Source organism: Heliangelus exortis, chromosome 2 (assembly GCF_036169615.1).
Source record: "Heliangelus exortis chromosome 2, bHelExo1.hap1, whole genome shotgun sequence".
NCBI lineage: Eukaryota > Metazoa > Chordata > Aves > Apodiformes > Trochilidae > Heliangelus > Heliangelus exortis.
The window spans coordinates 99,080,801-99,105,806 of record NC_092423.1 but is presented as its reverse complement, the minus strand read 5'-3'; the positions used below and the strand labels follow the sequence as shown (position 1 = coordinate 99,105,806).

The following is a 25,006-nucleotide window of genomic DNA, read 5'->3' as shown; positions in this document are numbered from 1 at the left end:
CATTTCTGGTGGTTAGACTTATACTTCACTTGCCTTCCCTAAAACTTGGTGTCTGTTCTGGGGAGGTTCAAGTTTTTCTTGTAGTGATGCCTGATGTCTCACGTGTTGCCTGAACATTTGGCTCCTTCCAGGCCCAGGAGGGCCAATGCTTTGTGGTGCCATGGCAGCACCAAGGGATGGCTGGAGTCTGAAGGAGCCTCCTGGAAGAAAGTGCAAGGCAGGTCCCATTCTTCCAGCCTCCTCATTGTCTCCTTTCTTGCCCACCCACCCCATCACGTCTAGACTGCCACCCTGCACGGGGCAGGGGCTCTGAGCTCAGCCTTTTCAAGTCAAGGAAAGCTCCCATTGAGGGAGTTTAGCCTCAGAGATGAATGTGGGCTTAAGCATCCAGTGGGTTTATGAGCAGCTTTTATCCTTTGGCTCTTCATGCATGCTCAGGGCCCTGAGTGGGTCAGAGCTGTGGGACATTGTTGCTACCATCTGGCAGCTGGACAGCTTGAATCTCACAAAGAAATTTCTCTGCGATTGCAGAACTGTTTTTGTTCTGACCTGGGGTGAGAGACACAGCTCCAAAGAGTTTTGTAGGACAGGAATGCCATAAAAAGTTGAACACCAAAAATAACTTTCTCCCCCGCCCCGTCTCTTTTCACCTCCTACCCTCCAAGCCAATGTGCTCTCAGGGCAGGGAAAAGGAGGGAGAGGCATGCAAAGACTGTCAGAAAAAGCAGTGACTGTAAAATTCTGGGAGAGTGGATTGCAAGATCTGTTTTGGTTGCTGAGTTCTGAAGAATTTAATCAGTAATAAGACTTCACCCAAACATTGTTTTTGACAGAACTGGAATTCCTATTGAAAACTACTCTTGGCCATTTTGTTGGCTATAATCAGCCCCCAGATGGATTTAATAAGAAATAACTGCATCTTAAATGCAATCAGCACTTTCTGCAGGGATAAAATTTGAAGAAATAAAAGTTCCCCAGGAGATGGAGCAAGAAGATAAGATGTTAGAGGCATCTTTAAAAACAGAGTCTGATCTGGTCACAGAGAGAGAGAAATTAAGTAGAATAGTTCCACAGCAAGATGCTGGACTCAGAGCTATGACAGAACAAAGCAGAACCCAGAACTGAGGAACACAGGATCAGTTTGGTTTGGGAGGGACCTCTGGAGCTCAGAGGAACAGCCCCTCTCCAGGCAGGACCAGGCTTGTAGCTCTGTCAGCTTGCTTGGGGCTGTCTGGCTGTACCTTGAAGGTCTCTAATGACAAAGCTTCCACAAGTTTTTTGTGTCTCTTGTGGTAAACAAAAAGAAATTCTATCTAAAAGAAATCTTCTGTGTTGCAGTTTTTGCCTGCTGCCTCTTGTCCCATCATGGTACACCTTGCAGAAGAGTCTGGCTCCATCCTCTCTACAGCCACTTATCTATGTGGCATTAAATGCATTAAATGTAGGTTTGTCCCACAAGCTGGATCCTAGTGAGCATTCCAGGGAGTGCCAGGAGGGGAAGGAAAGTGTATGGGAGGAGGGGGTGTCATGGGGAGAAGCATAATATTCTTAATAATTGCAGTACAGTCAGTTCAGTTGTGTCTTATAGTCATTATTTCTGTAGAAGTTTGTTATGTTTGTTTGTTTATTTTTTTCCTGGTATGGATGTTTCTCAGGATGTGTGCATGATAGAGGACCAGCTGTTCTAGTGTACCAGTAGAAATATCCTTCTGACTGACTACAATGGCTCAAAAGGGCTTCCCATCCCTTTTAGAATTGTTTCTCTACAGCTGTGATCATTGCAGAAGGTGGTCCTATGCAGAGAGGATGGGTTTGTGCAACAGGTACTGGGAGTTCATCTGCACCTGTTTACTGGTTGGTAGCTATGAGAGAGGGTGGAAGTCTAGAGGTACCTTCCAGAAACAGAAATTACTGGATTCTTGTATTGCAGTTCAGAGTTCAGATCCTATTCTGCTGGTTGAAATAGTCTACTTTTAAAAAAATAGGAAAAAAAGAAAAAAAATAATTCCTGAATTTTACTGCTTTTGATGTCTGAACTACTTATCCTCTGGTTTTATTTAAAAGTGGGATACAAGTTTCTTTAGGATTCCATACTTCAGACTTTTTTACTTCTATGAGACTAATTTTTCAATCTGACTGTTCCATTAAATATAGAAATAGAACAAAGCTGTAAACACCTGCAGGTAAATGTCTTAATTATCATGTCAACAACATAATGTATGGATTTTTAAACAGCATGAGGGACCTAATCTTCCACCAGCTGGCTTGAAATCTAACTATACAAATGAAAAAAATATTGCCAAGTCTTGCTTAAATGTAGTGTGCTTATTTTTGTTGCAGAAAAAGAAAAAAAGAAAAAGAAAAGAAAAAAATAGAAGTGAATTGCTAGGGTTTATTTTTCCTTCTTTAGGTGATGTCATTAAACTATACTGGCAGAGGTGGTAGGAGAAAGGGAACCTGTGTCCCTGTTGTGCATCCTGTAGCAGTCTGGTGGTGTCTGCCTGTCTGGAAGTCAAGTGCACCTGGGCAGAGGTCTGCTCTCCATCAGTCTTGGTGCCTTTGTGATGGCCACGCTGGCTGTCACACCGTGCTCTCATCCATAGCATCTGTAGGATTAAGAAAAGAGAGGTGCAGTGCAAAGTCCTTTTCAGCTATATGTACCTGCAGCTGCCTTGGTCACCTCCATCAGTCATCCCCCATCTCCCCCTTCTTAAAGTTCTCACCCCTTCATTTTCCTCTTTATTGCAGCCTCTTTTTTTTTTTTTTTTTTTGTGGGGTTTATATGAATTAGGGGTTATACACACAGAACACAGCAGATTTAATCTTCTGATAGATCAGCTCTAGGGAAAGAGGGTTTTGAAAGTCATGGACAATGTATCGGCTCAGGCCGATTCACAGTGTCTGAGTCTTGGTGAAATGCAGCCAAACTGTGCCATTGATTAGGTACAACAGTCCTTGATCTATTTTGATCTGTCTTGATAGGTTTTATAAACTGAAAACTGATGGGAAAACTGATGAGGAAAAACAAAACCAAAAAAAGATTCAGTTCACAGTCAGCAGCAAGATGCAGTGTACTGAGAGCTGGCTAATCTCTATGCTTTGAGGACCTTCCAGATGAACTTGTAATAGCAAAGGAGGAATGTTTTTGGAAAAAGGTGATGCCAGATGAAACTGAAAACACATTTCTGTAAACACCAGTGGTTGCATTTGATTTGTTCTCAGAAGTAAAATTGATGTTTTTCCTTTAACAATCCTTCATGTCTGGTCAGCCTTGCATCATTTTTCCATATTACCTGTTGCTATAGTATCCAAGCAGTGATGCCAACATGATTTGAGGTGAACGAGACATCACAGTTCTGTGTGTTTATCTTTAACTTGGACAATAAAAATATAACAGAAAGCTAGACCAGATGTCTAAAACTAGCAGGGCTAAGAACTGTATTTGGTTGAAGGTATTCACATACACAGTTTTAGTTCCATCCTTTCATTCTTTAATTTAGCACTTGGACTCCTTGCACGGTCAGTGGAGGGAGATGCCCCAAGTCAGAGCACACGCAAGCTGGCAGCCTGCTTTGCCAAATAGAGAGCATGAATGTGTTAAATCACTGTTCTTATTTCCCCAGCATATGTTTGAGTGTGGGATTTTGGTTTTGTTTGGGTTTTTTTGGGCTGGTGGTGTTTGTTTGTGGCTTTTTGTCTGGCATTTTGTCTGGCTTTTTGTAGCCTTACTAGAACTTTTTGTTCTTCAGGAATAAAAAAAGAAAAACCAGCTGTGTGGTCTTATGAAAAATATTTAATAACTTCTTTTTCTTCTTGGAATCCTTTATCTTACTATTGTTCATGTGCATAATCTGCCTTGGAGATGATTCATATTCCTGAAAATACTTTTCCCTGAGAGCTAACACAGAGCCTGCATACAGGTTTGTCCTTGTGGCTTCTAGGGACACACAGAGGGGATGAAAAACCTGCTTCCCATGTTCTCCTCAGAGCAGTATGTTCCCTCATGCCAGAGACATGGGCTCTCACTGATTGCTACTTGTTATGATCTGTGCCACTGTCAAATGACCAAAGATTCCCTTCAACAAGTGACTGGCAGAATATGCATGTATGTGGTTTTCATTCTTTTTCCAGACCTGTGTTGAACTGCAGCCTTACATGCAAATAAAATAATCATCTTTTCTTGCTGATGTGACCTCTTAATATTAAAAGATGAAGTGCTGTGGTAAATGAAGGCTTACAAGTGTTTACTTGTTGAATAGTTCTGATGGGAACCAGTGCAGAACTATGAAGTACAAATTTCAAAATGAGAACACCATCTGCAGAGACTTTTTAAACAAGTTAATTCCTTTGCCTGTTCAATGGACTTTTTCAGCTCCTGACCTGCAAGGCATTAAAGTTCTTTTCTTACTCACTAATCCCTAGAGTAAGTTCAGCCCCTTTCAGGTTGGTTTTGTAGTCAGCCTGCTCCCAGGAATCCCTTCATCCTTTTTCCTTTAGCTCACACTCTTGCAGTTGGGAGTGAAGGAAACCTCATTGTGCAGTGCTGAGCTGCAAAAAAAAAATGGTCTAACATTTGCTCAGAGGCAATGAGCTGGGAAGATGCCATCTTCACTGCTCCTCATGGCTTGCTCTTTATTTGATGTCCAGGAGCCTGAGCTTGGTGCATGGGTATCATGCCTGGCAACAGGAAAAGATTAGATTGCAGGCATTGAAATTGTCTTGCCCAGGCTGCAGCCAGGACAATTGGTTCTGAGGTGTTTCCTACAAAGCTCAGCAGAAGGTGGCACCCTCTCTTTGGGTATGTCAACTTTGGTTGGAGCCCTCAGCCCCTGCCTAGGACACCATGACAAAGTGCATCGTAGGAACAACCTCCCTGGATGTCTCTGGGAGGAGAACTGGTGTCATCTGAATCTATACTTGAAAGGAATGGCTGGAGCAGGGGAAAAGAAAAATGCAAGGGTTGTGTTCTGAGCACCCACGTTCTGCTACAGACCAACAGACTCAGCATCTGTCAGAAAACCAGGCAGAGACCAGTGCCCTTCCAGTCATTTGGACCCCAACCAAGACCACCAACATTTTTTCTCATTTTTTTTTCTGAAAGTACTTGAAGCACCTACGTAAGTCCTACAGCCCCAGAGGAATGGCTGTGGAGTCTGTCTAGGCAAAACAAGCAGGAAAAATATGACCTCATCAACAAAGTATTAAGGATATGTCTTGAATCCACACATCATGAACTAATTACCAGATGGGTTGAGTACTTCAAAAGAAATAACTCAGATAAATTTCAAAAAGGATGAAACGCATTTTGTCTCCTTGCTCACACAACCAACCTTCGGTCATTTTCCTTTGCATCACTGTATCTTTTGCTCTATTAGATTTCCCCATCATGTTTTTTTTCACAGTGGCTTTTACTAGGGTGGCATTTCCAAGGAGAATCTTTGCTCAGTCTCTCCCAAGTGTCTCTCCTTAGCACAGGAATGTGAGTCTGCCTGTGCAGGGGGATATGTGGTGCTGGAGAAGGGCTGGAACCAGCAGGAGAGAGTCTGGGAGCTCTGCAGCAGGACTCTGGCAGCTGTGAACTCATGCAGGTTTTTAAGGGGTGGTTAAGGGGACCTGAGAGCTGACGCAGACAAAACTTGATGACAAGGGACAGGGAGCCCAGCAGTAAAAGCCACATTGTTCTCATTAGGCACAAGGAATAGAGCTAGCAGAGTCAGAACATGCAACAGTGGCATGTGTCCTTTAGGTGCCCCTTGGAAGCAGACTTAAATAATATACTTTGTTTATTTGGCTAGCAAAACAATTGGTAGATAGAAGCATTCCTTGAGGTTTTTTTTTCTCTTTCAACTATTTGTTCCCTAATCTGTTTTCTTCTATTTTTCCCTTCCCTTTTGAATAACAAGGCCAAAATCAGTTTCATCTGTATTTCTCTAAAGTCAAAAGCAGTGAGGGCCATGTTTGTGCTCAGCTGATGGTGAGCTAGGGACTAAGAAAAATAGAAAGCAAAGCACTAGGTAACATAGTGTTGTATTAAGCTTAGAGTATCTGGAGTTCATCCCTATTTTGTGATACTTTCTGAGGCAGAGTATTTTGGACCTTTAAAAGGTACCATTTAGAAGACTGGAATCCTTCAACTTTGAAAAGGAGGAAGGTATATCCAATTTTTTCCTAACCTTTTATGGGCTTTCTTTTGAAATACAATGAGCTGTATAGCTGCTCTTCTCTTTTCTCTCTCTGACCACCCCCCCAATTCCCTTCCCTCCTCTCCACAGCAGTGGTTAAACCAGAATTTTGGAGCTGGACAAATATGTAGTTAATACACTGTCTTGACCTCCAAAGTTTAGCCTCTATGATGTCTTTAGAGATGTTAGCTGAAAAGGTTCATTAATATTTTACTGCATTACCTCACTCTTGCTGCCACACTGTTAAAAATGAGCTTTCCCTGAATGTTTGCTACAGGAGTCTGATGGTCACATCATCATGAGCTGTCTGTGTCTCCTGGCAGCTCCTTCTTCCGCCCCAGCCCAGGCTCCAGGAGGCAGTGGCTTGAAAAATTAATGACAGCTAATAGAGCACTCCTCTGCAATTGTAAAAGAAGACACCCACACAGGCACAGATGCAGGATGGCCATGTAAATGTGTGTTTCATGGGCACACTGCTAGTGCTTGAACATGCAAGATCAGATGCTGAAGTCATGTAGCAGGCATTAGCTGGCAACCAGCCAAGTAGCAGCATGCACCCCAGCACAGCTGGGCTTCCTCTGTTCCCTGTGAAGGTGACAAATTCATAGAATCGTATCATAGAATGGGTTGGTTTGGAAGGCACCTTGGAGATCATCTGGTTCCAACCCCTCCTGCGATGGGCTGGGACACCTCCCACTAGGCCAGGTTGCTCAGAGCCCAGTCCAGCCTGGACTTCAACATTTCCAGGGATGGGGTATCCACAACTTCCCAAGGCAGCCTGTTCCAGTCCTCACTGTAAGCCCTGATTCCCTCTGAAAATTACCATCTTGGACATTTTGAAGGGGGGTTAGGTTGTAATCACAGCACCAAGAGCTTTAGGCTTGCAGGGGATCCTCATGGATTCAGTTGTGGTACCCCATGTCCAGTGGTACAAAAGAAAATGAGAAAGGAGCAGGAAATGAAAGGACTAAATGTGGTGTTACCAGTGAGGGGAGGCAGGGGGAGATGGTTATATCTGAGCTCTGTGTGTGGTATGTGTCCCTTTAGTTAATCAACTCTGGCTTGGACTCATGATCTGGTGAGTTTGGAGCCTGGGCAGGGATTTTCATGAATTGGAATTTTCATGAATTTTGCTGGGTGCAAGCGTATAGGTCCTTTTGTGCATGTTAGGGAAGAAGAAAGATGGTTTCCTTCATATGTGCATAATTACCCACCTATTCTTGAAGGAAAGAGATTCTGTGGGTGCCCAGGTCATCAGTCATTGTCCAACCAGTCTTCGCTACAGCAAAATATTATTTTAATTAATTATTTCCTTTTTAATAACTGCTTGAAACTGTTTATTGGTACTGGTTTTTGGAGGTGTCTGTCAGTCTGGATGAGGTGTTTGGTGACCACTTGCATGGCTTTCCACTTGTGCAGCACATACCTCAAGCAAATCCTGAAGCTATATTGGGGATGATTTCTCATATCAGGAACTTTATCAACTTAAAACATAGGACTGAAAGAACTCCTTCAATCATAGGAGTTTCCTTGAATTATTCTGAATATTATTTCTCTTCCAGCTCTTTTTCTACTGTCCCAAATGTCCACATTAATTCTCATGTTGCCCTAAAAATACCTGTAGAAGAAGCCCTTCACTACAGTGGGCTGTATTGTATTTGTAGCTTTTGCTCCTTTAGCCACTAAATGAGGAATCTGCCTTTCCTGTTCCATGTTCCACACACATTTCATAAAGCACCCAATTCCCTCTGTTTTCCTCCCTCTCAAGGAAGAAGCAAGAAAATATGACCTATAATATCCCATATGCACCCAGGGTAGAAATCCTCTGTTTAAATGCTGCATGATGCCATGCAGAGCAGCAGCAGCAGCTTTACTTGCACAGCATCACCCAGGGATTAGGTCATTTAGCAAGTCAGGGAAAACTGCTAATACTTTTGATTACAGTTTGGGAGCTGAATGAATTGCCCTGTCATGGATACAAATGGGATTTCTGGGAGGTCTGATGCTACTGCACTGGGTGTGTTGTCAGAGCCCCCTCACTACTTACAAACTAACATCACTGTGTGTGTGAGCAGTCACAGATTTCTAAAATAGAGCTGAGGAGAACATACTGCAGGTGAAATCTGCTTCTCCTCCCATTTTCTGAAGTTATATCAGGACCATCAATGAGCATAACAAGAGAATAAATGCCTTCATAGGCTGGGAAAGAAAACAAGCAGGTCTCTTGGTTCCCTGTGGTCTGGGGGAACAGTTGCTCAAGCCACCAACTGAGCCCCAGGCAGAGCTCACTCAGTTCCCTCTAGTGGGATGGGGAGGACAATCATAAGAGCAAAAGTGCAAAATTCATGGCTTGAGTTAAACACATGAGGAAAGTAAAAGCCAGATGGCCAAGCAAAGCAAAACAAGGAATTCATCCACTACTTCCCATCAACAAACAGGTCTTCATCCATTTCCAGAAGAGCAGGGCACCATCACCCATAATGAATACTTGGGAAGACACATGCCATCACTCCAAATTCCCTTCCTGCTTTTCCTCCCATATTTATATGCTGAGCATGATAGGATTTTCCTTCGGTCAGCTGGGGTCAGATGTCCCAGTTCTGTCCCCTCCCAGCTTCCTGTCCACACCCAGCCTGCCCAGAGTTGGGGTGGGATGAGAAGCAGAAAAGGCACTGCTAAGCAAGAAGCAGAACATCACTGCATTATCAACACTTTGCAGCACAAATTCAAAACAGCCTCATAGTAGCTGCTATGAAGAAAATTAACTCTACCCCAGCTAAAACCAGCAGAGGAGCAAACACCGGTGATGATTCTGCTGTTTTCTAGTATAGGAAAGAAATAGAGATGAGGGGATTTGTTTTTTTCTCTTGGAATGGCTAAAGATAAAGGAATGACCAGTATAGACACCACATCGTAGGTACACATCAATTGGAGTGCAGCTTTAGCTTTTGCCTGGAGAAACTTGCCTAGCTTGTGCTCCTACCATGTACTTCAGTTCCAAATTACTGAAGAAAAACTTTATGGTAAGTGAAGGTTTTATTTTTTTCCAGTGGAAACCAGAGAACATTGAGAGAATTAATTGAAACTCCTGTTTCTATTTCAAGTCACTGGTGACACAACTCTAATGCTGAGGTGATATGATGCAGAGGGATGTGAATGGAGGCAATGCCATGGTTGTGAGCTGCTCCTCTCTCAGCCTTGCCTCTGCCCCAACCCTTGCCACCAGGGCAGGGCTGTCAGTTCCAAGTGAGATATAGCTTTTTCCCAGGCTCAGCCTCTCAGGGTAATTCTTTGATGAATTTGGCCTTTATTGTGAACAAAAACTGCTATTGAGGCACCTCTTAGAGCTGAAATCCAAGATGGTTTGTGGCCGTGGCCACAGGTGATGCGTCCCTACTGTGGGGCCTGGGAAGGCCATCCTGCATCCTCAGCATTCACAGCCTTCTGGAATGTGAGCACTTTGATTTTAAGTGGTGCCTGTTTAAACAAGGTTACCAGGCAAATGCTGGAAATAGGATATGACTGAAACTGCAATAAATGTGACATCATCTCCTTGGCCATGCCTTTAGCTTCGTCTCTGAAAAAACAATCTATCTGAAGTGGAAGAAAATCTTTATTGAATTTGCAGTCAGCTCCCTGTCATTTACAATCAGGTGGTAAAATGCCAACAGGCTTCACACAGGTCTCCCTGCTCTGCCTTCCCTATTAGAACAGTCTTGTACAGGTTGGTTGTATGGGAACAAATGTCCTGGACCTGGTATTCAACAGTGGGGATTCCTGGGGGAAATGCAGGGTGATGCTCACTGTTACCATGTGGCTGCCATAAAAAAGGCTGTAGCTAAAGCCCCATTTCCAGAGTGTAATGGAAAAATAAAAGCTCATCATTGTGAGTGAGTCAGGGCTGCTAAACCTGAGGCTAAGGAATACTGGATCATCTTCAACTTAGTGCCTGATGCTGCAGGAACCACCTGAGTTTGCAAGGAGAGGGGCAGTATGAGACTGTATTTTCTGTGGATGTGGTGCTAGCAGCTGTGATGGTCTCTGACCCCTCTGATTAATGAGGTCTCCCCTGGCCACTCAGCCACGTGCCCTTCTCCTACACAGGAGTGAAGGTAAGGCAGAAAGTGCTAAAGGGCCTATTTTCAGGCAGTGTTGTTAACATTATTTAATTACTTAATCTATTTAATTGAAAGGGGATGCTTTGGTGTGGTGACAGTTCACAAAGAGTTACAGCTTTGTGGTCTTCTGTCACTGGTTGCTATGTGAGAGAATCAAAACTGGGTTATAAAGAGAGCAACCTCAAGTACGTGGTGTGTGGTAAAGGTGAATGGAAGCTGTGAGCAACTCGTCAGGAGCAGAGCCCAGGGACAGCTGCTCCTTTGACCCCTTATTTGATGTAAGAGAGCAGGCTGATCTGCTGAGGAGCAGCAGGGCTGGGTGGTTGCTGTTGTCCTGATGCAGCACCTCAGTGACATTTCCTGAAAAGAGCCACTGGGTGCTTTCCAGGCAGCAGCAGCTTCCCTGGCAGCTCAAGTATTTTGGAAAGAGAACTGCACAAGTCAGATAAAATCCCTTTCAGATTCACAGACTCCTGGCTCCCATGAGCTGTGAAGCTTCTGCATGAAGGTAATGGCCAAGGGCTCAGGAAATGCTCCAAATGTTTCTTGGACTGAGCATTCACCACATTTGTGAGGAATACAAAGTAAGGGTGCCATTATTAGATTTCATCAGATTTGGCCACCTTCCTCCATGCTTGGTTTTCCATCTTGGACCTTGAAAGAGGCCATGACACCATTTTCTAAAGAAACACAGCAGACTCAGCGTGTCCTCTGCCAGCAGCTGGAAAGCAACACTCCTGCCAGCTAAACAAAGGAACTGTACTGGAGTAATGTGTGCATCAGGCTGCTTTTATTAATCATGATGCTGCCAATATGGGGTAACCAGAAGGTGATCTGTGGTTTTCAGTTTGACCTCACAGCTGTGGTTATCTGCTAGCTAGGTCACTGATCCAAGGTCCAGGGCATCCAAAGAAGTGCCTGGTGGCCAGGCCACTTCCAGAGTGGTCCTATGATGAGGGCAGCAGAGTTGAGGGGCTGCAGACCCTGCTTGCTGGATGCTTTAGACACACAGTGGTATCGTGAGCATAAAGAAAAATTGCCATGCTACAAAGCTATGAGAAGAAAAACCAAACAGATATGGGGAAACCTCTGTTCACCTTTTGAGTGACTGAGCACTGGGACAGACCAGAGGGGTTGTAACATTGCCATCTTGGAGGCTGACAGACCACAACTGGGCAAGTTTTTGAGCAAAGTGATCTTACACTGAAATTTCTCCTCCTCAAAAGTATGAATGGTCAGAAAAGTGTAGGTTTATCATTCTGACTCTCGATGGTGCAAGGATGTGTTTTATGAACTACTACCATAGGTCAGTCCCATAAAGAAAAAAATATTGTAATTTCATTTCACAAAAGCTGTGGGCTAGGTTGGTTGCTTTTTGTGACAATACTGCAGACATGACATTTGTCATTGCTGACAACAGAACCTTTCAGTTAGAATGGACCTGGAGCAATCATCCAGTCCAAGTCCTTGACCTGTTCATGGCTGACCAAAAGTTAAAGCATGTTGTCAAGGGCTTTAACCAAATGCCTCTTAAGCACCGACAGGCTTGAGGCATTGATCACCACTCTAGGAAGCCTGTTCCAGTGTTTGGCCACGCACTTGGTAAAGAAACACTTCTTTATATCCAGTCTGAACCTCCTCTGGGGCAGCTTTGATTGTAGCAAGTCCTGCAAGGAAAGTAAAAAACACTGATGCTTATAAAGCAAAACTGATTTTATTCTAAACCTGTTTCTCGTTTTCTTACCTAGACTTATTCCATTGAAGAGCTGCTCCTGTATTGAACTAAATGAGAAGGAGTCCTGAAACCTGGGAAAATAAACCTGATGATCTGTTCCATTTAAGGCTGATCCAGTAGCCTTCTAAAAGGCCATTTAATCCCATATGTCCATTCTATTTGCATAGGTAAGGGCTTACATTATCATCTTGTGAGCCATAATTTCTTGATTACAAGGGTAGAAGAGAGAAAACAGGACCTTTCCCTGGCAGTGCTCAGCTCTGAAAAACTGGACACAGGGGCTTACTAAAGCATGTCTGTAGGTACAAGTATTTCTCTATAATTATACTGTTGCTTTGGACTCGATGGCTTTATTCCAACATTTTGGAGGTGGTTTTTGCAGCAGTCAACCCGCTGTCTTTGGTAAGCTGCAGCATCTCTGGCAGAATCCTAAAACTGTGGCATGATTCAGGTTGCAAGACACCTCAGGAGGCTTCAGGTCAAACCTCCCATACAAATCATAGCTCATAATAAGAGGTTGCTGAGAGCCTGTCCAGTTAGGTTTTGAAAATGTCCAAGGCTCAAGATCCCACAGCTTCTTTGGGCACTTGCTCCAGTGTTTTACTACCCTCATGGTGAAAACAAATTTCCTCCTACTTAATCAAACTTTCCCTTGTTGCAGCTTGTGTCTGTTAACTCTTGATCTGTAGCTGTGCACCTCTGCAGAACCTGGCTCCATCTTTTCTGTATCTTGACATTAGATAGCTGCAGGCACCAATAGGCTGTGCCTTTGGACTTCTCATTTTTAAGGCTGAACATGTTCTCTTTCTGAGTCTCTTTCAGACTCAGTCCTGTATGCCAGTGTCTTTCTTGCACTGGTGACCCCAAGCCTGCATGCAGTTCTCCAGATGTGGTCTCACAAGTAGTAGAAGGGGACTAAGAAATTCTCTTGGCTTTAAGCTGTGTTTTTGTAAATGCAACCCAGAATGCTGTTGGTTTTCTTTGCCTCAAGGGCAAAGAAATGCTGATATACATGTAACTCCCACCCCTGCCTCTGGCTCCTTTTATTGTAAAGCTGTTGCCCACCCACCTACCTAGCCTGAATTGCTGCAAGGGGGTTAGGCTGTCTCAGGTGCAGGACCTCACCTTTGTCTTAGCTGAATTTCATGGCTGCTCATTTCTCCAGCATCTTGAGGTCCCCCTGAGTGGCAGTCCAGCCCTTCTGGTAATGATTGCCCACCTCATGCCCCAGAAGGCCAGTTGACACATTTACATTATCACAAAGCTCCCATGACCCAGATTTGGTATGTTCCACAAACTTGCTGAAAATGTACTCTGTTGGGTTCTCCAGGTTGTTAATAAAGACATTAGATGGTCCTGGCCCCTGTACTGATTCTAGAAGCTGGCTACTAATTTGACTTTATCTGGACAATTGGCTTCAAGGGATGGTCATCAGCAGTACATGTTTCATTTCTTGTAATTAGCTGTCTGGTCCCTGGCACCAGTTTCACTAGAGTTTGTTTAAAAAAAGTTGGGGGAAAAAAAAATCCAACAGAAGAATCCTTTTATTTTCAAAGTTTGATCAATCCATGAAAGAAAGAGCAAAAGCTCAAGTAATTGTACAGCTTATTCTGCAGGTAGATTTTGCTCACCAGAAAGGATGTGTCTGTTAAAGAGAAGGAAGCAGGAAGGGAGCCAGGACCAGCTGTGAGCAGCATGGTTCTGCTGGCTGGTACACATCACACCCCTCACACTTCTCATTCCAGTGTTGCTCTCCTTAAAATCACTGAACACCCAGGTAAGGCTCCATCTGACCACAAAGGGCATTTTAGCATCCCTCTTGGATCCTATGTCAGGGCTGCCCTGTATATGCTTATTTTCATTCACAGGTCCTATGGAAGGAATGGAGCAAGACTCTCCCCTGGGAAATGTTAGCTGGCTCTATGAGCAGACACCTTCAGAGGAAATCAGGTTGTCTTCCAGTGAGTTCCAGTCACCAAATGATTTTATTGTTACAACAAGATGAAGCCATTTTTATTTTGTGCACTTCACAGTGCTCAAAACGTTAGTTTTCACAGTATAGAATGGATGTGACAGCATTTGTCATGGAAGCACTCAGCAAGAGTAGAGTATGTTGCAGCTTCATTTAGTTGTGCTGTTTTATGAAGTTCTGCAGTAAAATGTGCCACTAAATCATGTTGTATTAGTTTCTTTCTGGTGATTAACTAATCATTCATATAATAAATAGCAGCTAACTACAAGAAAGAGATTTATTTGTCACAGAATTAGAAGAATGTCAAACTTTTCCCATTTCATGTAAAAAGGCAGAGGAAAAAATACTTCTAAAATGACTTTGCAACATGTGCTTTATTTTAAGTCATTACTGAATCAAAACTACACAGTATACCCTTCTAACATACCCTACCCAGTCAATGATTTTTTTTTTCAATAGTTCTTTTAACATGGAATGAAACCTACATTGCAATGGTAAATTTTCATGCTACAATGTTCTCTAATGAGCCATTTGGGTCATTAATAATAGTAATTTAAGAAAAAGGCCATTTTTCAAGCTCATATGTATGTCTATATTTGGGAACTTAAAAAAAACCCGTCTCAGATGTAAAAATGTGACTAGGAATATGTAAACATTTTCATATACCTGAAACACTGGAAGAAGAACATCAGCTAACAGCAAAACAATGGTTGCCTTAAATCATCGAAATGGGAAAAAGCATGGGGAGCAGAGAGAAGCACACACTATTCAGTCTTTAAAGGGTTATTAGAAATGAAGTAGCTCTTTAGGTCATTGAATTCACTTTCTTTTCTCATCTAATGGAAAGCAGTAACTTTGAAGAGAATGGCCCAGCAGAACACCCCAACAATTCACCATAACTATTCTAGCCATTGGTTAACCTTGACGAAGTGTCAAGTTTCAGTCGCTTTTATTTTTTTTTTCCTGAGAAAAGTCATTGATGTTTGGTGGAAATGTCTCCTGTGACTGTACAAATAAAATAAGGCATTTAAAGAGATTGTTGCTTGTTGGGTTTTTCTGACTTTTTTTTTATTTATTTTTGGGGTTTTTTTGCTAACAGAGGCTTGTCCACAGTGTCCTTTGTACATCAGAACCTCTGCTTTTCTACAAATGGGTATGGCTAGAATGTCTTCAGTTCCCACTGTGGCCCTGGGTCTTGGGTGTCCTGAAGGCTAGTCAGTGTCCCATTACTGTAGGTTGAAAGTCAGTGATGTACAACAGCATAATATTGCACAATCCAATCTCTATGGCTCCAGGAAGCATTAAGAAGGTACACTGGAGTCATCTGTGGGTTCACTCCTTTCTTTTCTCTTGGAATTGTAATGATCATCTGGAAAATTAAATTAGCCAGACAAAGATGCAAACTTTTTGCTGATTAAACCACAAAGCAGTCCCCCGATTGTAGAAGAGTGGCACATTAAAAACAACAAATCATTCGACCTTCTTCACTGTTGATCCTTAATTTGAAAGGCAGCATGGATTCCTAAGGCCGTAGCTTCCAGGACTCCTTCAGTGAAAAATCATTGCTACCTAACTATAAAAGGCTTAGCTCTTATGAGAATATTGTGCTTTGTTTTTTTGAATTTTTCCTTTAAAATTCAGATGAAATCAACTTGGTTCGCAGTGTGACACCAAAGAGATCAATTAGTTTTTTCCCTAGTCCACTTGATCATAGTCTCTGGTGAGCGGTACAGGAATATGAGTTTGGCATAAAGGTCTTCTTCTAGTTCCAGTTCTCCAGTCTCTCGCACTAAGAAGATGTCAGTACACAGCTTCAAGATTCGGTCCACATTGGGCAGCTCCTCAAACATGATGGAGTGGGAGATCCCACTGAAAAATTCACGGACGAATTTCCCTATCACCAGGACAACTGAGGCATAGAGTCCCATAATGCTGAAAAGAAAAGAAGGAAAGAGTTCAAACCATGCCTTGGAAAAGGGTCAGGCAAGTGTGAGGGAGCTCATCCACATGGTTAAATGTAGTCTGTCAGCTGAGCCAACATTAATTTCTAAGTAGGATCCTGTTTTCTGCTGTGGTGCAGGATGAAGGAAAACAAGGTCTCTTCAAACACCACAGATATCTGGGAACATAAACAGCTAATGAACATTAATAATTAGTCACTAATTGTGATGGTCTCACATTCTGTCTGCTTGGGAACCACAATGGGAAATCTCAAAACTGCTGGCTCCTAAAGGTAAGTAAGTGATCTGTCACGTTTCATATCTAGTATTTTTTATTAAAGTACTTGCAAGTGGTGACAGGCTAACTTTTACCTAGCTTCACTTGATAATACCCCTATGAGGAGTTCTCAAAAATCATGCCAGAAAGGTGTATTTCCTGGGAAGGTACAGTCTCCTGCCTTCTTCTGTCTGTGGAGATGTATTTCAGAAGTGTTTCACACCCAAGGTGCTGGCTATGAGATTGGGAAGGTCATCAAAACTCATCAGTGATTGGGCAGATCTTAAACTCTAGCTAAACTAACATTTTTTGAATTATTTTACTTTAATACGAAATTATTGCAAGGGGTCCTTCTGCCTTTTTTCCCACTAGAGAGCAGGTATGAAGGTTAATACTATTCCTTACAAATATTACACTTTCACAGACAACAGTACTGGGGATTAATTTAAAACTCTCGCAAAACCCTTTTTCTGTAAGCTCAAACATTACAACAACAAAAAAGAAACAACACCCAGAAAATAAAAAACACCCAGAAAATAAAGTTACCTCCACTTCTATCTGACATACATTATTTTAATTTTAGGTAAAAATTCCTTCTTACCCATAACCAGCCAAGAATCCAAGGCTTGGTGGACTGACTTTATCACTGAATATGAAGAGTTCAAGACTCTCTTCAGATGTTTTGTATCTTTTCCCAAGCTGATTCAAAACCCACCACTCACGGACTCCCTCTTCAGACACATTTTTGACCAGGGAAACTGTAATGTTTTCCCATCTGCAGTCTATTGAAAAAAAGAAATGTTAATATGTATACCACGAATTCCAAAAGTCAAACTGCTTTGAGTCAGATACTTCAAACCTCTGCATGATAAAATGACTGAGCAGTGTAGGAGTAAAGGTTCTTTATAATTCCCCTAAAATTTTATAGTATTTCTGTACAAAACTGCAATATCTAGACTGCTATGTTTTTCCTTCTGCAAATCTCATCTGAATGTACATTAAATAAATAGAATGTTTCATATCACCTACATTTTCTTTTGTACAACTGTCAAACCATTTAAATCTCTTTATGCCAAAGTATCAATAGTAGTCAGCATGTCTGCATTTCAAGCCTAAAGAAACACATTTAACCTGGAGGAATAGTGGTCAGCTTCTACATGCCAAAATTAATCTACTGCTGTAAATCGTTTATGTCCTGGTATAAAATATTTTATTCTCTTATATCAGGAAAAACATACTATCCTGCCATGCTTGCCAGTCACACAGATGGGAGGCAAACTCTGGCCCTCCAGATTTCTGGGGAATGTATATTAGCAGTGTATACAGTAAAGGCCTCTAGAAGAGTGCCAAATTAAGTTCTTAAGGACAGCATCTGACTAAATACAGCAAAGCACTCGTAACTTCTACTCATAAAGCCAGCTGCAGCCCTGATAATAATTTTTTCCAGTTAATCTAATCATGCTCACTGAACCTTACACAGTAATGTACTACAGAGTACAGTAATGTACTACGTTGTACTACTACTACTACAACCAAGTGCCAAATTTAACCTCTGTTAAGTAAAGCATTCTTAGGTAATTAATTTTTCCTACTCTTCTAACCCAACAGGCTTTCCACATGTGAATATGTGCACGTGCGTGCATGTATTCTGTGTGTCTGTGAGTACCTGCATTCTCACTAGTAGCACTCTGAAATTTAATATTGAACTAAACTGGATTCTTTGTAGCCAATAAGGAATAGCTAAAAAAAAATAATTCAGTGTCATTATTTAAGCTAAGGAGCAACATTTGCAGAAATGCAGCACTGCTGACAGTGGTATGGTAGAAGGGAGACGCAGAGAAGTGAAATCTATCATCACTCCCTCAATAGAAAAGGGATAACAGTTCCTGAAAGCAGACTTGAAGCAAAAGAGCTGGACGTCATCCTTAGATTCCTTACTGTTAGATACAAAGCTAAAGTACGTCCAGGTGCCTTTTCTGCCTAACACTGTATGACCTCATCTCTCCCCAGGCTTTCAGGCATCATGTAGAAACATTGAACGTGCATTTCAGCCTGAGGTGCTCCATAAGAGCTCTGTGAATGTGCAAGGGTGAGTGCTGTGTTGCACTTCTTTCAACCATACTCTGTTTTCCATGGTTTGGTCACATACCTGACAATAGCTGCTTTATAGGTTTTGCCACAGAATCACTAGGAGCTTTGATGTAGTATGGATACACTGTCTCTAATGTTCTGGAAAAAATGAGAAAGCAAATATTTCATATTTTTATACCTCTAAAATAATTTAGAAATACCTAACAGAGCTATACACAGTTCCCAGTAATTCTTGGCTTAAGCTATGAGTTTATAGTGTTCAGATGTCACATCTGAAAGTTAGCTGGATTTATTAACTATGTTGTCAGTACTTCAGCAGGGAGCTCCATCCATAATGCTGCCATTCACACACCGTGAAACCCACATACCTGGGGCATGTGTGTTTGCAAGGAATGTATGCTTTATATTTTGTTCCCCTTTTTAACAAAGCTGCTTTTATAGTCAGCTATATAAGCAACAAATAAAAAGGTGACACATCACAAGTAATAAACAAGCTAGAAAAATATGTAGCTAGTAAAATATGTGGTGAGAACAGTCATTACTTCAGAATTGCAAGATGTTTCAATAATAACACCTGAAAAAAGTGTGAATTTTTGCCAGAATATTTCACTGGGAAATACTTTCACAGTTTGTGGGAGGATTTCAAACTTAAAAAGAAAGATGTCTGTGAAAATTCTTCCATTGTTCTCAAAACTAAATCATCTTAAGTGGGAATAAATTATCAACATCCAGAGAGACATTTCATTAAAAACAGTTACTGTCCTAAGTTTTCCCTCAAATGACAAAATATCTAGCAAAGGGGAACTATCACAGAAGTCCTGTGACACTTTGATATACTGCATATGCCAGACTGAGGAAGAACAGAGCTGGCCAATTTAGAATTCCTCCAGATCACTCCAGCACATCCCAAAGACAGGTAAGAGCTCAGCAGCCAACTTGTCCAAGCAGAGATGGTGGCAGAAAGCTCCCTGATGAATTAGTCAAATGAATATTAGCTGCCATAACAATTTTTCCCTTTATGACAAAGTAAAAAAATCTCAAACCAGCAATATTACTGCAACACAGGCAAAAGCAGGTATATCTGCTATGTTACTGCTTGCCTCCTGCAAAGAGAGAATGACCTCAAAAGAGGAAAATCTATCCTCCTTCATACTACCTCACCATTGGAAATATTCCACACAGCAGAAAAGAATAAGAGGTGTAAAATCTTTTTAAATGCAACGATCAGATGTGCAACAGCAGTCTGGATGTAAAAGTGTGCGTGGGTGCAGAAAAATAGCTGCTCACAGAAAAGACAAATCTCATTTCCACCTGCTAACAGATATGAACCTCTCAGAGTTTTCAATATTCCAGTTGGCTTCAGCTTTAACTTTTCATGTCTTGCAGCCACAAATCAGATCAGGCCCTCAGGGATGATGGGTTGGTTTAGCAGTATTTAGAGACTGCTGCTGTAAAGTAATCCCCAGTGAGCAGGCAGAAGAGGAAGAGCCAGACTCCTTTCAAATCTGAAAGGAGGCACCACTGCTGTTAATGCTATAAGGCTGTAGCCATAGGATAATGTTTGATAATTCATATGAAGAGCATGCTCTTTCTGCCTTGCAAATTTCCATTACAGGAAAAGATCCGTGGTCAGAAACGAGTGCAGATGTTACCCCCTAACTGCAGTGATTTAACACTTCCTTGCCAATCTAATACTATTCAAGAATAACAATGAGAAATACAGTCCAGCTGGTTATTACACACACACACACAAAAAATCATCAATGCAACATCCTCAGATCAAGCTGAAGTAACTCAAAGCTTGAGTGAATGTGAACTTGTGCTTATCCAATAAATCAGAGTAACTAATAGATTCACCATGCTTGTTGGTGATGTTCCAGTGTTCATGCACTTCTCAGCCTACATTTATCATAGGAAATAAGCTTTTACCTTTCATGTTACTGTTATATGACATCAAGGCTGTTGGCCTCTGAACAATGCCCCAAAGTTATTAGAGGGGGATAGATGGGCAGGCAAATGATACAGTTGCACAACAGTTGCTGACCTCTTTAGGAGATGAGTTTTAAAAAGGGAAGGTTTGCATATTAATAGGCAAAGAACATAACTTACACCTTTTTCAGTTGCTGCCCAGACATCATTGTAGCAATATCTTCTCTGGTGTTCACTGGTAGGGGAAAGGTAAGTTTGTCTGATGCTATTTCGGCTTTGGCACCAAGGGTCAGATTTCTGTTGTAAATAAAAAGAAAGACACATTGTCAACATACAATGAGAGCATAACCTAAATACTTGTTTGCTGAATCCCAGAGCCAGCTATTTAATCCAACTGCACTGATCCTGGGTATCTCAGTCTTTGCCAAAGCAAGCATCGTGCTACTGTGTACCTGATGGTATGTTTTCCCACAGAGGATATGTAGCAGCCTTAGAGATGTATTTGTCTAACTGATTATGCCTTTGCATGTATTACAGGATAATGATGACAGAGTAACATAATTTTGGTCATTTCATTAGTGAAAAAGGAATGAGAAAGGAGCACGACTGCTCTGACTTAGGCAACAGGACCGCCAGCGTTACCACAGATTCTGTGCCCAGGCAGCTAAGGATGCTTCAATCAGCTACAGCTTTCCAAAACCCCAACTCAGCCCAGCATAGATATGTGGCTAACAAGTTCCTAGGACTCTCATGCTTCCCCTCAGTCTTCACACCAGCAGCAGAACACAGCTGGGGCAGGATCAGCTTTCACAGGAAGCCCTGTGCCATGCCCTGCAGTCAGAATAAAGCAGCTGGGGTGAGGCAGCTCCTGGGCTGCAGAGGGCTGCAAAGACCCATCACTGGCTGACGATGTGCAAAGGCAGAAAGTATGTACACTACCTGAAAGTATGACACTAAAAGCTCATCTTACAGATGCTTGTGGTTTCCTGGTCTAGAAGAGAGAGAGCAGTTGCCCTTTTCAGAGAAAAACTGGAAGGTCACTGTGGGAAGTCTTTACCACTTTCAGTCATTCTTGGTCACAATGTAATCCACAGGATATAAATTGAGGGTGAAAAAGTTTTCTTTCAACTGGTGTACGAATGTTTGTAGTTAGGCAAACATATGGGCAAACTGAGTAGCAGTATTAAAAATTAATATAAGGTCCAGAAATGATGGAGTGATGTAACTCACTAGCTAATACTGTACACTTCCAGGAAAATAAGAGAGGTCAAATAAAGTTGACTTAAGGGTGCAGGTCTATTACAAGCCTATTTTTGTCTGTGGAAGGATTGACCCAGCTTGTTCAGAGTCCCCACAGTGATTCATCTGACCTGCTTCTTGTGTACAGTCTTTTGCTGAGGCTGCTATAACAATCCAGCTTCACCTTCTAACACAACGGGTAGACACTGGGGCTGCAAAGGTACTCAATTTTCATGGAATAATGACTTAACTTCAATTTAATCCAGCAGTCTACAGCTAGCAGAGAGTAGTCAAAAAACTACCTCAATAACTGGGTGTGCTCTAGCCTGCATGCAACTAATTTATTATCTTGGCTGTCTCTTGCAAAAACTTCATTATAAAGTGTTCACTGAGGCCAAAAGAACCACAAATAAACACACAAAGGTCTCAACAAAATGAATCTGTGCTAGTCTTATGCTATTTGCTTAACAAAGTCTCTGAGTATATGTGTATTTGAAAGGTAGTGTGTGTCATTTCCAGACTCCCTTAATAAGAGGACCAAGCACAGTTCTATTTGTATTTCCTCACAGTTTTTCTGCCTTAACTAGGTCTAGGCATTCAGTTCCCATAAATGCTAACCATGTTGTTGTTTGAACATCATCTAAAACTGGAGAAAATTTTCTTACTTTGCCCTCCTTTCCCTCAAGTCCCATTGAAAACTCCACCTTGCCTTTCGAAATAACATACTTGAAAGTGTCTCCCTTTCTCTTTTTGTATTTTTTGGAGAACTGCAAGCAGCACACATTTTCCTGGGTAACAAAGGTCACATCTCTCTGTCTCTCTCCCATTTTCACATTCTTTTGCTCAGCAGTACAATAGAATTTGCTGAAAAACTAAACCAAAACCCGAAAACTAAAACAGCGTGGAACTGTTCTGCTGAGTGAATGCTTTGCAAATGGTCCATCAACCTCACACCAGCCACATTAATTACCTTTGAATGGTCCATGAAAGAACTACAGTGAACTCAGCTGAAAAATCCAGCAGTCCCTGTATCATTTTCTCTCTACTGGGAGGGCTGATGGTCCATAAAGAGTTTGAATTTCCCTCTAGGTCTGCTAGAGTTATATCTTCTTTTCCATAGCTCTCTAGAAACTGCAAAGCAGCCTGGAGGTGCAGAAGACAAAAAGAAAATTTCAGTGTAGTCACATTCACAAGACACAGAGCCACATTTCAGGTAAACTCTGTAGAGTCTGTTTAAACTTAAGTTAAAACTTTGTCTTTCGTTAAGCATCTTTCTGAATAGCAAGATGTCTGCAAATGATGAGGCAACTTGCAATTCATGACTTTGAAAGTGGATCAAGATTCCAATATTACAGCTGCAACACCAATACATGGGCTACTAAGTAGGATCTAAATAATATAAATATCTATATAAAAGTTAATTCTTGAATAGACTAGAAGCAGGCATGTCTTTTACAGTTATATTTGATCAAATCCCAGTTATTTTACTAATACAACAGTAGCATACTAATGCTAGTTACTAGACATTTTTTCTGTAGAAAGTTGTGATAATTATGTGCATTTTGCACCACAGAATAGTGGAAATATATTTAAATGTTTGACCTTTTAATGTCAAAACATGTCTGGGCCATACACATTCTTTTGACAGCACCACATCTGCTTACTGGGAGGTGAAAGCTGTGTGTTCTATAAAATGGCCCACAGGCCTTAGAAGTGCCAAAACTGTTGTGTGCCCACTGCCTCTTTGCTTTGGCAGTACAACACCAGCACCAGGTCTCCTAAAGGTTTGTGTCATTTAGAGGGGACGTTTTTATTCAGGTAGCAGGTTAAGTAGGGTTTCTGTAATCCATGATTTTGTGTAAAAATATCTCAAGTAAAGGTAACTTGTCTCACCATAACCCAGCCCTCTCCTGACAAATGATCTATCTGAACCTTTACTCATGCAAACCGTTTGTGGAAACATCTTTGAAATTATGGCAAAGCTGCTGACAACGTATAACTACACAAACAAAAACTCACAAAAGGCCACCATGGAAGCACGCACACATTTTAAAGTAATGAGGTATTTGGCATTTCACTTACAGTGTTGCCCCTATAGCTTCCCAGAAATGCATTGTAGCCAGTCTGATTCAAATCCTTGAGCTGACTCTGTTGAGCACTCATTGTAAATATAGGCTGGGAAACAAAAGAACACACACTTGTCACTTTTACTTCAAATCAGCTGCTACATACATCACACAGAATCCTGTGCATCACAGTCCAAGACAATTAGGGCATTCAATTGCACAGGAGAAGGTTATGATCTCATTCCATTGGGAAGCAAGCTACCTCCAATTATCTTATAGTTACCATGTGGACCTCTAGGTAGTTACCTCAGATGTAGGATAATTTACTCAGATTCCATTGCCAGTAGGTTCTGGTTTTAGGTTACAAATATCATTTTTTACATCACATTATTAATGTGTTTTTAAATCCCAAAGGGATTGTCTGGGAGGGCTTGCCTCATCTCTTGCACAAGGCAAAGGAATTCAATGAAAGGAATAAGATAAAGTACAAGGAAATATGTTGCAAAAACAGAGCTTGCTTTTACTATCTCTTCTTTTTTACCTGATAACCTCCTAGAGTTATTGTGATTGATACATCTAGAGGCTTGTTGGTGATGCCTGCAACAGATTTGACTAAAGACATGAAGAGCAGTGGGAACCAGACAATACAAATCAGCAAGACGATAATCATGCCACCCATTCCATACTTGACAACTTTCTTTTTCTTCTGGCCTCTTGGTTGGGGATATCTCTGCAAAAGCAAACAGCAACATGGTAATGTCTCTTCTGTCAGACGCACGCTTGATATAATTTGATGGGTGGATATATAAAGATCCTAAGGCTTCCCATCTTCTGTGGTAATTTGGCCCATTCTAAGGCCAGTTATTTTGAGATTTTTTGCCAAACCTGCACAGGCACTGAATTTCTGGTGACAACAGAGAAAATTGACAAATGAACCCATGTCAAATGTGTGTCTAGTGTGAAAAATATTGTAAGCCTCAGTGGTTTTGATCCTTCACAACCATACAGAAAGGAAGAATGGGACAGGGTAATTTGAATTGTTTATCTGAATGAGTGCAAGCATGAACTCATAGGAACCATATGTAAAATAATAGCAGCAATAGTGACACAACAGAAAAAGAAAACCCGAACAAGCCTGATATTGGAAGTGACTCTCTTTCTTGTATTTGTCCTTCCAAAAAGTTTTGCATCACAGAATGATGGAACTGTTACAGTTGGTAAAGACTTCTAAGATCCACATCCAACTGTCAACATCCTTCCCCAGGATATTTATCAATGTCTGTATCAACCACTAAAGCATGGCCTGAAGTGCTTCATTTACATGCTTTTCCAATACTTCTAGGGATGGTGATTCCACCATTTCCCTGGACAGCCCATTCCAATGCCTAACTACTCTCTCAGTAAAGAAATTCTTCCTCAAATCCAGTCTAAACCTCTCCTGGTGCACTTTCTGGCCA

The 25,006-nt window shown here is 41.6% G+C and overlaps 1 protein-coding gene and 1 long non-coding RNA gene across 2 annotated transcripts in view; one reads left to right on the top strand and one right to left on the bottom strand.

The window, feature by feature from the left end:
- Positions 1 to 14,968, top strand: part of LOC139793060 (uncharacterized) — a 30,764-nt gene extending 15,796 nt beyond the window's left edge. Inside the window, exon 3 of the long non-coding RNA XR_011724480.1 lies at positions 13,904 to 14,968. This is a non-coding gene — a long non-coding RNA (uncharacterized lncRNA). The remainder of the gene's footprint in view (positions 1 to 13,903) is intronic.
- The window catches only part of PIEZO2 (piezo type mechanosensitive ion channel component 2), a 309,019-nt gene continuing 297,574 nt past the window's right edge, over positions 13,562 to 25,006 (bottom strand). Inside the window, exons 47-53 of the mRNA XM_071737144.1 lie at positions 24,091 to 24,279; positions 23,566 to 23,658; positions 22,454 to 22,626; positions 20,425 to 20,541; positions 18,374 to 18,453; positions 16,826 to 17,006; positions 13,562 to 15,939 (exon numbers count right to left, since the gene is read on the bottom strand). Of these exons, the coding sequence (XP_071593245.1) occupies positions 15,687 to 15,939; positions 16,826 to 17,006; positions 18,374 to 18,453; positions 20,425 to 20,541; positions 22,454 to 22,626; positions 23,566 to 23,658; positions 24,091 to 24,279 (1,086 nt within the window). The 3' untranslated portion in view covers positions 13,562 to 15,686. The remainder of the gene's footprint in view (positions 15,940 to 16,825; positions 17,007 to 18,373; positions 18,454 to 20,424; positions 20,542 to 22,453; positions 22,627 to 23,565; positions 23,659 to 24,090; positions 24,280 to 25,006) is intronic.